Genomic DNA, 17,162 nt, shown 5'->3' on the forward strand with positions numbered 1-17,162 from the left:
TTTTGGATGTATTGTAGTTTGTTGAGGATTTTGGTAGATGTTGACAGGATGCTGTTGCAGTAGTCCAGTAGAGAGGTGATGAACACGTGGAGTGTTTCAGCAGCTGAGGAGGAGAGGGAGGGGCGTAGACGGGCCATGTTTTTAAGATTAAAGAAGGCGTTATTTGTCATGTGGTTGATGTGACGTTCAAAGGAGAGGGTTTGATCAAAAATGACAGCAATGTTACTGACATTTGTGAAAACAAGGACAGTGGTGCCATCGGTGTAGAGGGAGAAGTTGTGGTGAGATTTGTTTAGTAATTTGGGGCCGATGATGAGGATTTCAGATTTGTCGCTGTTGAGTTTGAGAAAGTTGACTTGCATCCAGGTCTTTATATCTATGAGGCAGTTGGTGATGGTGGAGTGGGTGATGGATTAGGTGGAGATGTATAGCTGGGTGTCGTCAGCATAGCAGTGGAAGTGGAGATCATGGTGGCGTATGAGGTTACCAAGGTGGAGCATGTAGAGGATGAAGAGGAGGGGGCCGAGTACCAAACCTTGGGGGAACCTTAAGAGACTGGGGCTGTGTCAGAGTTGAAGTTATTGATGCGCATTTGAACCAGGAGAGGGCTGTGCCAGTGATATGGAGGGAGGACTCAAGACGGGAGAGGAGGATGGAGCGGTTGATGGTGTCAAACGCTGCACTGAGGTCAAGTAGTATTAGGACGTTAAGGCAATAGTCATCTGAGGAGAGGAGGAGGTCGTTGGTGACTTTGATTAGGGCGGTTTCTGTGCTGTGATGAGATCTGAGTCCGGATTGATGTGATTCGTAGAGTTGGTTGGAGTCCAGGTGGGTTTTGAGTTGGTAAGCAACAGTGCGGTCCAGTATTATAGACAGAAAAGGGAGAGTGGAGATGGGTCTGTAGTTGTCTGGGATGTGAGGGTCAAGGCCAGGCTTTTTGAAGATAGGTGTGACAGATGCAAGTTTGAGGGCAGGAGGAACAGAGCCAGTAGACAGGGAGGAGTTGATGACAGAGAGGAGGAGCAGGCGGAGGGCTGGGAGAGGGATGGGGTCCAGATAATTGAATTGACCAGGGGTTTAGGACGTTTGAATGACAGGTGTTCAAATGAGGATGGGGTTTGGATGGCAGTTAGGCTGGTTTTTATTAAAAAGGCCAAACCTGCAGATTCCCTGAACGTGTTTGTCCCGTGCAGGGCGACGGGGCGAGGACAAGCATCACGCTGGACTTCGGAGACGGCCACGCTCTGACCTACTCCAATGTGAGCTCTATTGAGGACGGGATCAAACACATCTACAAAGCTGTGGGAATCTACCGGGTGACTGCCACCGGGGAGAACAGCCTCGGCTCAGAGACTGTCATGCTCTACCTGCACGTAACATGTGAGATACTGAGTTTTTGTATTATAAATGTGCATATTTATTATTTAGATGAGAGAATCTCCAGTTTTTGGCTCTTTCTGCTTTCTACTTATTTTTTTATCACATTCAGTAGAATTGCGACTGTCAGCTTGTACACAGTTCTTTGCTTTATCTCTTCACAGAACATGCTCCCCTCCCATAACCACACAAACAAGTGAGATAGAACAAGTCCCATTACACTTCCACTCAAGTAAGCTTATGCTTCACAGCCGCTCAGCCCAGAGAAGCCACTGCAGACTCATATGTAGCGAGGCTGACCACCCCTGGTGTATTCAGGGGGTGACAGATGTAACGGAGCTGACTTATGGATCCGGGAGCGCTGTCGCCCCCCACCAATCTGTCAATCCTATGTGCCAGCTGAACAAATAGAGCCACCTTGGGCTCAGGAGTGCCACGAATGAAAAATAACACACAGATGGCAGTCAACGGTCCCAGTACGGGACACAATTCTGAACAAACCCAGCCTCCCCATACAAATATAAAACAACCTTTTTTTCTTTATTTGAAAAAGAAATTGTTTCATCTTTTATTTTTTTCTCGTTTTTGCACATTGGGATGGAGTTCACTCTGTAATGTATGTGTGTGTGTCTGAGTAGGTCAGCTGGAGTACATCCATCTCTCAGCTCCCTTTGTGGCGGTGAGGAATAAGGAAGTGAACCTCACTGCTGTTCTGTGGCCCAGCCAAGTGGGAACGGTCACCTACATCTGGTGGATCGGAAATAACACAGAGGTACTATACACTCAAGACTTTCCGTCTTCTCTCTGAGCCTTTTCCCTTTGCCCGTTTGCAATTAAGTAGTTTGCTGACTCCTCTTCTCCAAAGTGTGAGGATCGTTAGTTTTTAAAGCTATTTTTGTACATCCAGGTTGCAAAAGTTGTTGCCTTTTTAATCAGCATCGAAGCTTGCTGACATATCAGAGACACATCAGATTAATTACTGATAGCCAGTGAAGTGTAGCCTCTATTCACTATTTCTCTTCACCCCTCTTACTCAGGTCAGAAGCTGCCAGGCAAAGCTGATCAATCCCACTCAGAGTTAAAATGTTTGAATAGATCTTAATGGTATCTTGCCATGCAGATAGCTTTAGTTTATGTGCACAGTTTTAGAGATCTCTGCTTTTGAAACATCTGTAGCCACAACAATGACATTTAGGATGTGTGTAGAATTTTTACTCATCCAAACAGTAAAACATTATATGTTAAAGGTGTTGGATCTGGCTGCATTCTCCAAACAGGAAGAGGCCAGCATTTCAGTTCTACTACTGTGTCCATATCAGCTTCATTTACATTTATTTGTATAAAACAGGGAAAGAATACCCAATGACAACTAAACTGCTTAAACTCTGAGAGCTGGTCAAAATAACACTGCCCTCCAAACATAGAGACTACATTGTCCATCAGTGTGTTTCCTTCATACAGTCTGTGTGCGTTCTGCTAGTTTGTTTATTTAATTAAAAGTGGCAGAAAAAGACTGAATTGGCTGAAAATGACTAAATTGAATTGGGTTGGGTTCAAACCAATGGTTTTTAATTATTCTTTAATTTACAGTAGTAATTATTTTTCTGAACTGGTCCGAGCCTAATTCAGTGGTTCGGCCTCGGTTGGGACTTGAACAGAAACTATGAGGGTTCATCTTGGGTCAGGCCTGATATTTTGGGCTCCATCAATAAAACCACAAACCCCACTTCTTCTGAACACTGCTCCAGTTATATTTTTGAAAAATATATTTTTTATAATCCTATGAACTAACCCCTTTAAATGTAAAAAAAAAAAAAAAAAAGAATGTCCAAAAATTCTTGTTGAATTTTACGTTGATGTTATTTTCCAGCTAGAGACACTTTGAGATGATTGAGAAACTAAAAACCAGCCTCCATCCATCTGGTACAACAGTTGCACTGTAAGCTTTAAGCCCTGTATGTACAAAGGCCACACTCTTACTATTTGTCTTCATAATTGTAGTTGTGTTAATGTGTTTGTTCTAAGCCATAAACGCCCTTCCACAAGGACAGCCAGTTAAATCAGCTGGTAATAACCCAGGACATTATTAGCATCTTATAGCTATTTGAGGAACAAATGGAGTTGTGAGTAATGACAGGGGGGTCCCACAGGGAACTCTCTGTGGACCCTGACACTGTGTTCAGCACAGCACAAATTATAGCCAAGCTAACAATCTATGCTCGTGCATGTTTGAGCATGTGTGTGTGAGTATGTGCTCACACCTCTGTAGTGTAAATAACAGCAGTGTGAGACCATCCCTTGATAAGGGTCTCCCACCCAAACCCCCAGACTCTCACTCACCCCTACCTTCTCTATCTGTCTGTCTTTTCCTCCCCCAGCAGCCAGTAATCACCCTAGAGGGTAGTGTGGCGTGCACGTTCTCCCGGGAAGGCATCAGTACAGTCACCGTGCAGGTGTCTGCAGGGAATACTATTCTGCAGGACAGAAAAACCATCGCTGTCCACGGTGAGCCATCTCCACTGGGGTTCTCTGTACACACAAGATAGCTCATGACAACAGATAGATGTTACTGTCATCATTATTTAAGGATTATTAAACTTTGTAACAACCTGCGTCTTATTGTTGTTGTTCATTGTTCCTTACATATTAGTAATATTGTACTTCTTTCAAATGAGTCAGCTTTGAGAAAGTTTGTTCTCATGAGAAAAGTGTCTTATGAATGGCTGCGTTGTATCAATGTCACTGGACACCATAAGAACTAAAATGAAACAATGAAAACAAAAAACAAAAAAAGTTGCAATAAATAATGAATCAAATTTTCCTCTCGGAGATGCTGGATTTTGGTGCACATGAGCTGAATCTAAAGGCTGAACGCATTTATTGACGGATGAAAAGTAAAAGCAGCTCACACACATTTACTGTTCTCCCTGCAGAATATTTCCGCTCTCATCTGCTTGCCTTTTCATCTAACCTGGATGACCACAACCCTGATGTTGCAGAATGGAGGCTGGATGTGAGCCGAGTCATCAAGAACTCTCTGATCCAGGTAAAGCCCCCTCAGGTCTTTTCATAGAAACCGTTGCTTTTCTTTGGTAAATGCTGTCGGCGCTGGACTGGACCTCTGACGTTCTGTTAGTGCAGCGTGACCTCTCTGAGGCTTTGAGACATGTTTCTGACTTCATGATGATGAATGACAAGACAAGAAGGAGGAGAGGGGGGAATACATTTCAAGAGCATGCTGATTGCAGTGGCTCACACACTGTGTGAGTTCAGGGCCATGTGGTAACAAGGTTGTGGATGTGTGTACAGGAGAATGTCAGTATGTGCCTAATGTGTTCTGCACTGACCTGAAAGGATGCTCAGAGCGACCTGTCAAATGTAAGACATGATTCAAACCCACGCATGCCATGTCAGGTACAGATTTCGCCTCATTAACTTTTTTTACAACATCCTCGCAACGTTGGTGCTCTTCTGATTCCTAGCAGCAAGCATTCTGGGCCTTGCATCATATTTTCACACTTTTTGATGCCGCAAAATCAAAATCGATGCCAGAAATACACCCGGCTGTTCTGTCTTCAGTGAACATGTCTGTTTTGTTATTTGTTACTGACATCATGTTTCAATGACACCCCCAGCCTGGGAGCTAGAAGACACACCAAAAAAACAACAACTTTCAGTTGAAAATATAAGACCTTACCACACTCACTGCAGCAAAACCATGAGAGCTGGGACAAGAACCTCTTTCAGGAATCAGGGAAAACTTTTAGTTAATGACATGCTGTGTCTATTTGTCCTACAGTCATAGCAGACAGAGTACACCCTCAACATGTATGCATCAAGCTACATAGTTCAGCTACATGATGCTGCTGATAACGTGTCTGACTGTGGTTTATCGTTTATCGTATGGTTATCACAAAACTAAGCCTGTTTAATCTAAAATAGGCTACTTACAAGAGGGGCTCCCCGGTGAATTGTCCATTTTGCCAAAAAATTTAAATGAAGAACTATCTCCTGTAAGAATTCCAGTAGAGACAAGCATGAATCTAAGAAGACGTTCTTTAGCAGATGGCAGTTTTTCATACTCAGTGCTGGATGAATTAACTCTTTTTTTTCTTCTTTTCGTCGTGTTTCCCTCCAGGCCACAGGCGTAGGAGAGGACCAGCTTCTGGTCACCATCCTCCCAGGTTTACCCACAGCAGCAGAGTTCTTTCTTCTTCCTGACAAACAGTTATCTGAGGGGAAAGCAGAGAAAAGTTCTGCTCATTTAGATCAGGTGAGACAACAACTGCTGCTCTGTCTGCTGCTGTGTGTGTGCAACAGTTATTCGTTTTTCCAGGCCGAGACAATATTTGTGTAGGTGTAAGGATTTCACCTTGTTATCCTCATTGTAATTCTACCACACCATACACAAGTTCAAAACCTTTCTTTTTCTCCGTCTTTGTGACTCATGGGTAGATCTTCTTTCCAGCAGCAGCTTGGCCACAAATTGCTCCCTGAAAACTAATCCCAAATTTAAGTTCCTCCTTCCTCCAGCAGGTGTCAGTATCGATCCATTGAAGCTTGTCCAGGTCTTTCAAAGAGTCTAATTCTAGAATACGCCTGAGGAATCTCTGCAATAGACTCATCAATAAGCCTGACAAGTATTAACAAGTTATCAGGGGGAACGGCTTTTAAACTCCCTCAAGTCACATCCTGTGGGGTGCTAAGGGGGGGAGGGGGAGGCGGGCCGAAGTCCTGAGCCTAAAGAGCCAGACAAAGAAATTGTCATGGTTGATTGGTTCACTAAATCACCGGCGTATCAAGATGGACCGAATTAGCTCTGAGCCTCACTAATAGATAATGACTGATAATAACTTTGGATCTGCTCTCCGTGGGAAGAATTCCACAGGCCTGTGTAGAGAAGGAAACTGGGAAGGAAATCAATTTGGTTTTCCTCTTCCCTCCCCGCTCACACCTGGTTGATCGCCTGAAAAGATCCTTTATCCTACAAGCCAGCAATAAATCCTCATTCAAGGTTGGCATGTTGAAAGTGTAGAGCGCGCTCTGCTTATTAGAATATATAATAGATTTACTGACCCTGGTATACAGTGGGAAAAGTAATTAGTCATAGCATGGTCTAAATTTAAACTGCTAAGAAATATAAGGGGGAGAATGAAGCACTACAGAAATTACTCATATCACTAGTAATTTGGCAAATGAGGCAGATGAAATAAATGAAGCCTCTGCATAGGAAAAAGTAGGATCTGCAGAGAGAAGATTTTGTATTTTGTTAAGCGTTATGTCTTTTCTATGCAGCTCCCTTTATGTTTGTTTTCTTGAATGCAGATAAAATAGAGAAAGAACAGTTTTTTAGAGTATCATTGCAAAAGGCACATTTCATTTTAAGATTGTATAAGGCTTAGAACTCTGGATAGAGATTTATAATTGCTTGAATGAAAGAATCCTGTGTGGGCAAATAGATTATGACTATGGGTCACGGTAATCTGCCCGATTTATATCAAAGTTAGTTGTTCTCAGTCCAAAAGGTTACTTGCCAGTTTGGAAAAGCAGAGATCAAGTGAAGCTTCATCCTATGCATTATGCAGCACAGTGGAAAGGTCCCACAGACAAAGACTCTTACGTAAACAGGAAAGCACAGATGGGGTTGTTGGCAGAGGCAGTGATGTTTCTTCGGGTAATGGGCACTTACAAATGATGCAGTTGAATACTACCTTTATATTGTTCAGTGTTCAAAGTGCATCAGAGTGCTAATTTGTGTGCCATGATATACTTCAGTCACCGATTTCTCTTATCTTTTGTCTGGTGTGCCTAATGTGGTCATGATTTGGTAAATTTCTTTCAGAACCTTAAGCTTCATATTAACAATGGATCAAATAACTGTGTATCGTAGTAGGTGTCATTTGTAGGAACAAAGAAGCAACCTCCAGGACTGAGAAATGAAGCCAAAGGCTGCAGTTCCTCAAATGGCCACTTGAGGCTGGCTCCAAAAGCGAGTCAATCCCCATTGACCTCCATGTTAAAATGAACAGCTTTAGAGCAGAAATAAACATGGTAAATGGACTGTACTTGTATAGCGCTTTTCTAGTCTTCCGACCACTCAAAGCGCTTTTTACATTACTAATCAATCACCCATTCACACCCATTCATACACTGATGACAGGAGCTACCATGCAAGGTGCCACCTGCACATCAGGACCCTAACTAACATTCATACACATACATACACCGCAGGAACAGCCTGCGGGAGCAATTTGGGGTTAAGTGTCTTGCCCAAGGACACATCGACATGGACTGCCGGAGCCGGGGATCGAACCACCGATCCTCTGATTGGGGGACGACCCTGCTCTCCACTGAGCCACAGCTGCCCAACGCTGCACATGTTGACAGTCTGCTACAAAATCCGTTTTGATCTCTAATTTCCTGGTTCAGGACAACTGTAGGTGAAATGAATTAGTTTTTAACTTTCCCTTTAAAGTTTATTAAGGCTTATAGTTGTGCATAATTAAGGGTGTGGCCGATGCGTCGTGTCCCTACCACAGCGTTGCTCAGCGTTCAGTTGTTTCAATTTGTTTTAAGCCTTTTTTGGAGCATTTGTTTTTGCACTTGGTAAAATTAGCATCCCAATTAATATCACACTTCACACACTCTATGATAATAACACACCCACAGATAATAATCACCCAGCTCTGTAATTCCCCTCAGAACCAAAGAATCACTTTGCTCATTGTTTAACATCCCTGTTTCCATCTGCAACAGGCAATCATCTTCAGCCCAAAAAAATAAAATAATACACTGTTCATAACCTACCAAGCACCAAACAGCAGACAAACAGAATGACATGTTAGCTGAGGAACATAGGTGAGCATTTAGATGCTCAGCCAGATTATTCTTTAAGGGATTGAATCGGACGATGCAAGGTTGTGGCACCTCGCCCGGAATAGGGAAACCGGGGCCCCCTCCTGGAGCCAGACCTGGTAGGGGAGCTCGCCGGCGAGCGTCTGGTGGCCGGGCCTTGGCACATGGGGCATGGCCGGGCCCAGCCCTAAAAAGCTACATCGTGCCGCCACCCTGTGGGCCCACCACCCGCAGGGATAGGCATTGGGGTCGGGTGCAATGTGAGCTGGGCGGCAGGCTGGGGCGGAAACCTGGGCGTGCTGACCCCCGGCATCACAGACTAGCTCTAGGGACGTGGAATGTCACCTCTCTGGCGGGGAAGGAACCGGAGCTGGTGCGGGAGGTGGAACGCTACCAGCTAGATATAGTTGGGCTCACCTCCACGCATAGCACCGGTTCTGGAACCAAACTCCTGGAGAGGGGCTGGACTTTTTCCTTTTCCGGAGTTGCCCAGGGTGAGAGGCGCCGGGCGGGTGTGGGGATACTCACAAGCCCCCAGCTGAGCGCCGCTGTTCTGGAGTTCTCCCCGGAGAACGAGAGGGTCGCCTCTCTGCAACTGGGAATCGCAGGAGGAAAGTCTCTGACTGTTGTTTGTGCCTATGCACCAAACGGCAGTTCGGAGTACGCGGCATTCTTGGAGTCCTTGGGTGGTGTTCTGGAAAGGGTGCCGACTGGGGACTCCATAGTTCTTCTGGGAGACTTCAACGCTCACGTGGGTAACGATGGAGAAACCTGGAGGGGTGTGATTGGGAGGAACGGCCTGCCCGATCTGAACCCGAGTGGTGCTTTGTTGTTGGACTTCTGTGCTAGTCATGGACTGTCCATAACAAACACCATGTTTGAGCATAGGGAGGTTCATAAGTGTACTTGGTACCAGAACACCCTAGGCCAAAGGTCTATGATCGACTTTGTAGTTGTGTCATCAGACCTGCGGCCGTATGTCTTGGACACTCGGGTGAAGAGAGGAGCAGAGCTGTCAACTGATCACCACCTGGTGGTGAGTTGGATCAGGTGGCGGGGGAGGCTGCCGGACAGACCCGGTAAACCCAAACGTGTAGTGAGGGTGAACTGGGAACGTCTGGCTGAGGATCCTATCTGCAAGGTCTTCAACTCCCACCTCCGGAACAATTTCTCGTGCATCCCGGGGAGGCTGGGGACATGGAATCCGAGTGGGCCATGTTCAAATCCTCCATTGTGGAAGCTGCTGCTAGGAGTTGTGGTCGGAAGGCGATCGGTGCCTGTCGTGGCGGCAATCCAAGAACCCGCTGGTGGACACCAGCAGTGAAGGAGGCCGTCAAGCTGAAGAAGGAGGCCTTTCGGGCTTGGTTGGCCGAGGGTCTCCTGAATCAGCAGGCAGGTACCGGTTGGCCAGAAGGGCTGCAGCTGCGGCGGTTGCTGAGGCAAAACCCGGGTGTGGGAGGAGTTTGGCGAGGCCATGGAGAAGGACTTTCGAATGGCCTCAAGGAAGTTCTGGCAAACCGTGAGACGACTCAGAAAGGGGAAACAGGGCTTTTCTCAGGCTGTGCTCAGCAGGGGGAGAACTGCAGACCCGGACTGGGGATATTGTCGAACGGTGGAAAGAACACTTTGAGGAACTCCTGAACCCGACCAACACGTCCTCTGTGGAAGAGGCAGAGTCTGAAGACTCAAGGGAAGTCTCGTCCATATGCCTGGCGGAGGTCGTTGAGGTAGTTAAAAAGCTCTTCAGCGGCAAAGCGCCAGGAGTGGATGAGATTCGACCGGAGATGCTAAAGGCTCTGGACATTGTTGGGCTGTCTTGGTTGACACGTCTCTTCACTGTCGCGTGGAAGTCGGGTACAGTGCCTGTGGAGTGGCAGACCGGGGTGGTGGTTCCCATTTTCAAAAGGGGGACCGGAGAGTGTGCTCCAATTATAGGGGTATCACACTGCTCAGCCTCCCCGGAAAGTTTACTCCAGGGTGCTGGAAAGGAGGCTCCGTCCGATTGTCGAACCTCAGATCCAGGAGGAGCAATGCGGATTCCGTCCTGGACGTGGAACAGCGGACCAACTCTTTACCCTTGCAGGTCTGTTGGAGGGTGCATGGGAGTTTGCTCATCCAGTCTACATGTGTTTTGTGGACTTGGAGAAGGCCTTCGACCGTGTCCCTCGGGGAGTCCTGTGGGGGGTACTGCGGGAATATGGGGTACCTGGTTCGTTACTACGAGCCATTCGGTCCTTGTATGACCAAAGTGAGAGCTGTGTCCGGATACTCGGCACAAAGTCGAGCTTGTTCCCAGTGCGTGTTGGCCTCCGCCAGGGCTGCCCATTGTCACCAATCCTGTTTGTGATTTTCATGGACAGGATTTCAAGGCGCAGCCGGGGGAGGAGAGTTTCCGGTTTGGGGACCTTAGAATCGCATCCCTGCTTTTTGCAGATGATGTGGTTCTGTTGGCTTCTTCTGAACGTGACCTTCAGCACGCACTGGGGCGGTTCACAGCCGAGTGTGAAGCGGTCGGGATGAGAGTCAGTACCTCCAAGTCTGAGGCCATGGTTCTCTTCCGGAAAACGGTGGATTGCACCCTCTGGGTTGGGAGTGAGTCACTGCCCCAAGCGGGGAGTTCAAGTATCTCGGGATCTTATTCACGAGTGAGGGTAAAATGGAGCGGGAGATGGACAGGCGGTTCGGTGCAGCATCAGCAGTGATGCGGGCGTTGTACCGGACCGTTTTGGTGAAGAAGGAGCTGAGCCGAAAGGCAAAGCTCTCGATTTACCAGTCCATCTACGTTCCAACCCTCACCTATGGTCATGAGCTTTGGGTAGTGACCGAAAGAATGAGATCGCGAATACAAGCGGCCGAAATGAGCTTCCTTCGTAGGGTGGCTGGGCTCAGCCTTAGAGATAGGGTGAGGAGCTCAGACATCCGGAGGGAGCTCGGAGTAGAGCCGCTGCTCCTTCGCGTCGAAAGGGGCCAGCTGAGGTGGCTCGGGCATCTGATCAGGATGCCTCCTGGACGCCTCCCTTTAGAGGTTTTCCAGGCACGTCCAACTGGTAAGAGACCCCGGGGTAGACCCAGAACACGCTGGAGAGATTATATATCTCGTCTGGCCTGGGAACGCCTCGGGGTTCCCCAGGAGGAGCTGGAAAGTGTTGCTGGGGAGAAGGACGTCTGGAGGACCCTCCTTAGCTTGCTGCCCCCGCGACCCGGCCCCGGATAAGCGGAAGGAAATGGATGGATGGATGGGATTTGTAGGGAGCAGAACGGAAGCACGACTCCAAATGAAACTAATGCTGCTCTTTGTGTGCTGGATGTGTAAATCCTTGTCTACCATATCACCTTAATGAGGGGAAATGATGTAATGTGTTTTAAAGCTTTAATCAGATTCAGTTGTGTATCTCAGGACCCGACCTGTTTCAGCTTGCGGTCCCTCAAAATGACCATCTATGCAGCTTCCTGTGTTACCTTGACTTGAGCTAACAATTGTTATTTTCATGATGTGCTTCTGTTTTTTTATCCACCGTCTGTGCTTGGCAATCATTTACCAACTGACTAGGCAGACATTTAAACCTGGACACCTTTGGAAGTGCTGTCAAGGGCAAGTGATATTTGGACTCAATTATTTTTCAGTCTGACATTAAAATAATGGAGGAGTCTGTGTAAGATTGATCAGGACAACAAACCAATTTGCTCTGAAATGTCAGAACAGTTATTAAATGACGATTCAAAACCCGAGCTCGATGAGACATGTGGTTTGATGATCTTGGCAGTGACTTTACTCGATCAGTTTTTTTTCATTCTTCTACAAAATAAAACTATTTTGTTTCCCAACAGCTCTCTGAGGTTCTGCTCAGCGCCTTGAATCAAAACCTTGTCCAGTTCACGTTGCGGCCAGGGGTCCAAGTCACCGTGTACGCAGCACACTTATCAGCAGGTAAACAAGCAGAGCGGCCTGTGTGTGTTCAGAGCTGCTCAGCAGGGCCTTTGTAGGTCACGTAGTAAGTGGGACAGGACATAAAGCATGCTGACTACCAGGAAACCTAAATACAGTGGACTATGGAAGCCCATTGGGGAGCTTATTAAAAGGAAAATTTACACTTGAAAAGGAAAATGTAATTTCACAATAGCATTATACTATTCCACATGTATACGATATTTGAGTGAAACTTTTAGAATCAAAATGCCATAATCCTTTTTTCATTTTCACATAATGTATGGGCGTTCTATGACCATATTAAATGACAACGGAAAAGATGTTTGACAATTCATTTCTTAGAGTCAAACCCACATTGGAAACTATTCATTTATCAGCCTGGTTTTCTGTTATTGAGCCACAATGAAAGTTAAAGTGCAGTTTGTTTTGAAACTTTGAAAATGAATAAAGAAAACGACATTTGACATCACATTTCAAAGACTTACCCTGCTGTGTATTGGGTTTTTGCATTTTCATTTAAATCGTTACTCAAAGAAAATAAACGTGGAAAATTAGAATGCTATTGTGGAATTACATTTTCATTTTCTAGTTTCCAATATCATTTTAATAGAGCCCTTTATGTGCTTCCATAGTGGACAATCAGGTATTTTATTATTTTTGCTGCCCCAGTCAACTAATAACCCTGTGTCTGATTGGCTCCCACCATGTAGCTACACAGAGACATTCAGAGAGTGAGCATCGTTACAAGTATGTGTGCCTCTTCCTATTGGGGATGCTGCTACTGTCCTAAAGGGGCTTTTAAGATAAAGAGTAAGAGACGTCCATAATACTGAATTTTATATTGATTTATCTATGATTGACACAGGTGTAAATGATCCTGTTGACTGCTCTTTGCATGATTTAGCTGGGTGGAAATACAGGTTGTGTGGATGTGGTGCGGTGCTTATACTCTGTGGCTCTTGTCTTCCTGTCTCTGCAGCGCCTCTAGTGGACACCAGCGAGAACCACAGTGGCTCTGCTATGCTAATGCTGTTATCAGTGGTGGTTTTGGGTTTAGCTGTATTTGTCATCTACAAATTCAAGAGGTAAGGGTTTACGAAGAGTCATGTGTATATAGTCGTCACCCTGTATGTGATAGTGAGATGATGAAAGGGGTCATGGCGTCCTGACAGCTCAGTAAACAAAAGCTGATAGCTGCCTGTCAAACATCTTCAACTGGCGAACCCAGCGCTCCTCAGTGGAGAATTGGCTTTGCACTCACACAATGTGTGGGAATTGTCAGGTCATTCTTTGCAAAACAGATGTCAGTCAGCCTCAGCCGCTATCAATAATAAGCCCTTTGAACGTGGGCAGTTGACCTTTCTGAAATGTTAAATTATGTCCAAGGTGCAGTTTCAAGGGAAAAGGGCATAAAGGATCATGAAGATGTACAGAGACAAAACCCAACCTCAGCTTTTCACACCTTATCACATTTAGTACGTGTGTAGATTCGGATTGACATGCATATGTGCTCAATCATATGATCCAAAGTTAAAACGAGTTGAGTAAATAAGAAATGTTGTCTGGTTGCAGATGGCCCTTGCTCTCTTTGATTTAGTTAGGCTGCTGTCTTTATCCCTTTGCCTCACTGTAAATCTTTCCTCAAGGAAGATCCCAGGCCTCAACGTCTATGCGCAGATGCAGAACGAAAAAGAGCAAGAAATGATGAGTCCAGCTAATCCAACAGAGGGCACGCCCGGCTCACAGCGGGACTTGGTGCATTCTTTGGAGATTCTGGACACAGAGTTTAACTCACGGCCGATAGGTAGATACCCACTCTGCTTTGACCCTTATTTGTGACTGGCATTTCCATTTTGTTTTTCCCATTGTTTATTTCACACCATTGTGTTTGTTGTTTCATGAGACTCATCCTGTGCTTTTTGTTGTGTGTTTCTCAGAAGTGAAATGGTCCGGTCAAGGGGTGAACAACAGCTAAGCAAAAATGAGTATGATGATAAAAAACAGCTGCTTTTCCATTGATCCCCTCAGTGCTGTCACCCTTTAATCACCCGAGAATACAGATGAGTGACAAATTCAAGAAAGATCCAAGTGTAAGACGTTTGCTCAAAAATCTCCCACAGGTGTGCTGATGGGTTGAAATCTGGTGCTGTAAAGGCATAGTGCATGGTTAATCACTTTAATATTCATCAGAGCATTTAGTAAACCTGTGTGGAAACATCAGCATTTTATTTATCGCTGTCTCCGCTGATTTATTCAGGTCCTTTCTGCAATTTGTCACTCACCTGTAGTATTTTCATAGGCTATTTAAATGTGATGGCCTAACATGATGTCGTTACCCCAACTCATTTATGAATTTATGACTACAATCTTTTTTAAGGGAAGATAAACTTTGCCATATATCTGTCTGCTCTGTGAATATGCAAATGAAGGGATTGACATTGACTGATACTGTTATTAGCACGTATTCACATTTTATGTCCTGTTTCTTTAAAATGAGACTGTACTTATTTTGAGAGCTACTGTTAATGTTAGCTGGTAGATATTGCATTTCAATTATTTAAAATGGCCCTATTATCCTTTTCCACTTTTTCCCTCTTCTTTAGTATGTTATATATATTTTTGTACATGTAAAAGGTTCGTAGAGTGTAAAACCTGAAGTCCAGCCCTAAAAGGAGTTACCCCCCCCCCCCTGAAACGGCTCCATTGAATTCTCTCCTTCACTTCTGTAACTTTATGAGGTCATAATGTTACGGAAGTGACGTAAAACTCCTTCCGGCTAGTTTGGACCTCAAACAACAAAAGAGAGAGACGGAGCTGAAGCTCTGGAGGAAGAGTTTTTGAAATGTGAAATGTTGACCAATCACAACAGAGCGGGCTAGCTGACCAATCAGAGCAGACTTTGCTTTCTGGAGGGAGGAGCAAACGTTACAACGGAGCGTTTCAGAGAGAGGGTGAGAAGAGGTGCTGCAGGACAGCCAGGATGAGAAAAACAAGGAGGATTATGGGCATTAACGCATGTAAACATGTTGTAACTGTAACTTGAGATAAAAATATGCACCAGGAAAATAGCATAATAGATACTTGATTAAAAATGTCTTCACTCCTACTTTTGCATTGCAGTAAATAAATGACAGTCTGTTGTAGTTGACTTTTTTGTTAAAGTCAGCTTCAAAGCTGCACAAATGAATATGTTTTATATTGAAGGGATAGTCAGGGTGTTTTGAGTTAGAGTTGTATCAGGTACCTATCCACAGTTATAGAAACGGCCACGAGTACCGACACAGGAAGCAGTATACTGCTGCGGACAGGGCCAGCAGCAAAACAAAGACCCACCTAAAAGTGAGCTCACAGCAATTCAGGTTCTGCAGAACAGATACCAAGACTTTCCTCTGCACGTCAGCCACTATCTACTGATCGATTAGCAATGACATTGGAGTTGAGAAACAACATCTCACTCGTCTAAATAACAGATCAAAAATGTTAATCCAAAGCTAAATTGTCGTCACATAGACTGTTTCCTATCCAATGTAATAGTAAATAATATTACCAGACGTAAAAAATACTATAAACGGAAACCAGCACGCTTCCAATACCAAAACCTTGTCCTGTTGCCTACAGACTATGCATTCATGCAGCAACATCTGTGCAGATATCTGTTTAGGGATTAGCGGCTAACTTGTAAACATGGTGGAGCTCAAAGCAGCTAAAAAGCCAGATATTGTTCTCAGGATGTGGTGGAGACCAAAACTTAACTAAAAAGATAATAGATGTTTGACTTACATTGATTGAGTTACCAAAAAACAGAACTCCAAATGAATAGTGGCTCCATGTTTGCTGGATGTCTTAACCGTTTGCTAACGTGTTTTCCTTATAAATATATGTCAGATGTTGTGTTTTTAGTTTGTTCTGCTGCCCCCACACAACCAAAACGCCAAGAATTTATAAATGCATAAGTTTCACCTACTGTAATGCAACCAGCTAAATGTTTATTCAGCTACTTGTACAAGCTATCCTATGACACCTGTTTCTTTCTCTGTCCTGTTTTTCCCCAGGATGTATGAAACCTCATGTACATGTGAAATTCTCCACAGAACTCCCCACGTACATCGTCTAAACTGTGGACTGGAGGACCACTCCAGCTGCGTCATGGATCATTTTTGTATCATTTGGGACACAATGGTTTTGAGCTTTATACCTGTGCATGTTGGACCCTGCTGACACATACTGTGCTCTGTTCAAACCACAAGAAACTGTGTACAGGTTATCATTTTCTTTCAACATATGTGCGATAAATTAAACGTTTTAGAATCCCATTTATTTATACAAGTCAGATACATAATACGGAAGGAACACCAGCATGATCTAGAGGGTAAAAAAAATTATAAGCAACAATGTTTGGGTTTTGCTTACATATCTGAGATTGATTTGCTGTTGTATGAAGCTAACAGCAGTGGTGTATTATTTATTCATATGAATATACTTTCATGAAGTATGTTATTGAAGTGAATTACACATTCATTTTGTAAATCATGAATGTCTATGTTATAAATTTGTGTACTTTAATAACTAGTGTCATACTAAACAGAAATGCTGTTATAAAATGTGAATAGGGTACTTCAAAGCTTTTGGTCCATTGTCTCTTGGAAAGCTGATTAATGGCACAATACACATTTTCTACTGAAAGCATTTCATTTTTTTCAGATTTTTAGTTTATTGACAAAAATACAGAGTTTGGTTTTCTGGATACATTTTTTTTTTTTACATTTGCTGTTAATCTAATGCTTCTGATACTATTCATGATAAATACCAGTTTGTAAAATGTTTTGTGCTTCAGAAGAAGAACTTGATGGTTAAGATGCTACAATGCACCTTCAGGCTGCAAGTGATCAAATACAACCATTACACTTTTTAGGAATAGAGGAAGAAACAGGAGGACTATCCCACAAAGACAAGTATTCCAGAGTAGTCTGCAGCCACGCCCCGATCACAGCCAACATCCCTA

At 44.5% G+C, this 17,162-nt stretch overlaps 1 protein-coding gene across 1 annotated transcript in view; it reads left to right on the forward strand.

Moving 5' to 3' along the window:
* The window catches only part of LOC129095522 (VPS10 domain-containing receptor SorCS1), a 157,672-nt gene extending 141,398 nt beyond the window's left edge, over positions 1–16,274 (forward strand). The window contains exons 19-27 of the mRNA XM_054603998.1: positions 1,194–1,380; positions 2,016–2,149; positions 3,759–3,882; positions 4,311–4,423; positions 5,516–5,650; positions 12,061–12,160; positions 13,140–13,245; positions 13,807–13,964; positions 16,213–16,274. Of these exons, the coding sequence (XP_054459973.1) occupies positions 1,194–1,380; positions 2,016–2,149; positions 3,759–3,882; positions 4,311–4,423; positions 5,516–5,650; positions 12,061–12,160; positions 13,140–13,245; positions 13,807–13,964; positions 16,213–16,274 (1,119 nt within the window). The remainder of the gene's footprint in view (positions 1–1,193; positions 1,381–2,015; positions 2,150–3,758; positions 3,883–4,310; positions 4,424–5,515; positions 5,651–12,060; positions 12,161–13,139; positions 13,246–13,806; positions 13,965–16,212) is intronic.
* Positions 16,275–17,162: the final 888 nt, after the last annotated feature.

This window comes from Anoplopoma fimbria, chromosome 9 (assembly GCF_027596085.1).
Source record: "Anoplopoma fimbria isolate UVic2021 breed Golden Eagle Sablefish chromosome 9, Afim_UVic_2022, whole genome shotgun sequence".
NCBI classification, from domain to species: domain Eukaryota; kingdom Metazoa; phylum Chordata; class Actinopteri; order Perciformes; family Anoplopomatidae; genus Anoplopoma; species Anoplopoma fimbria.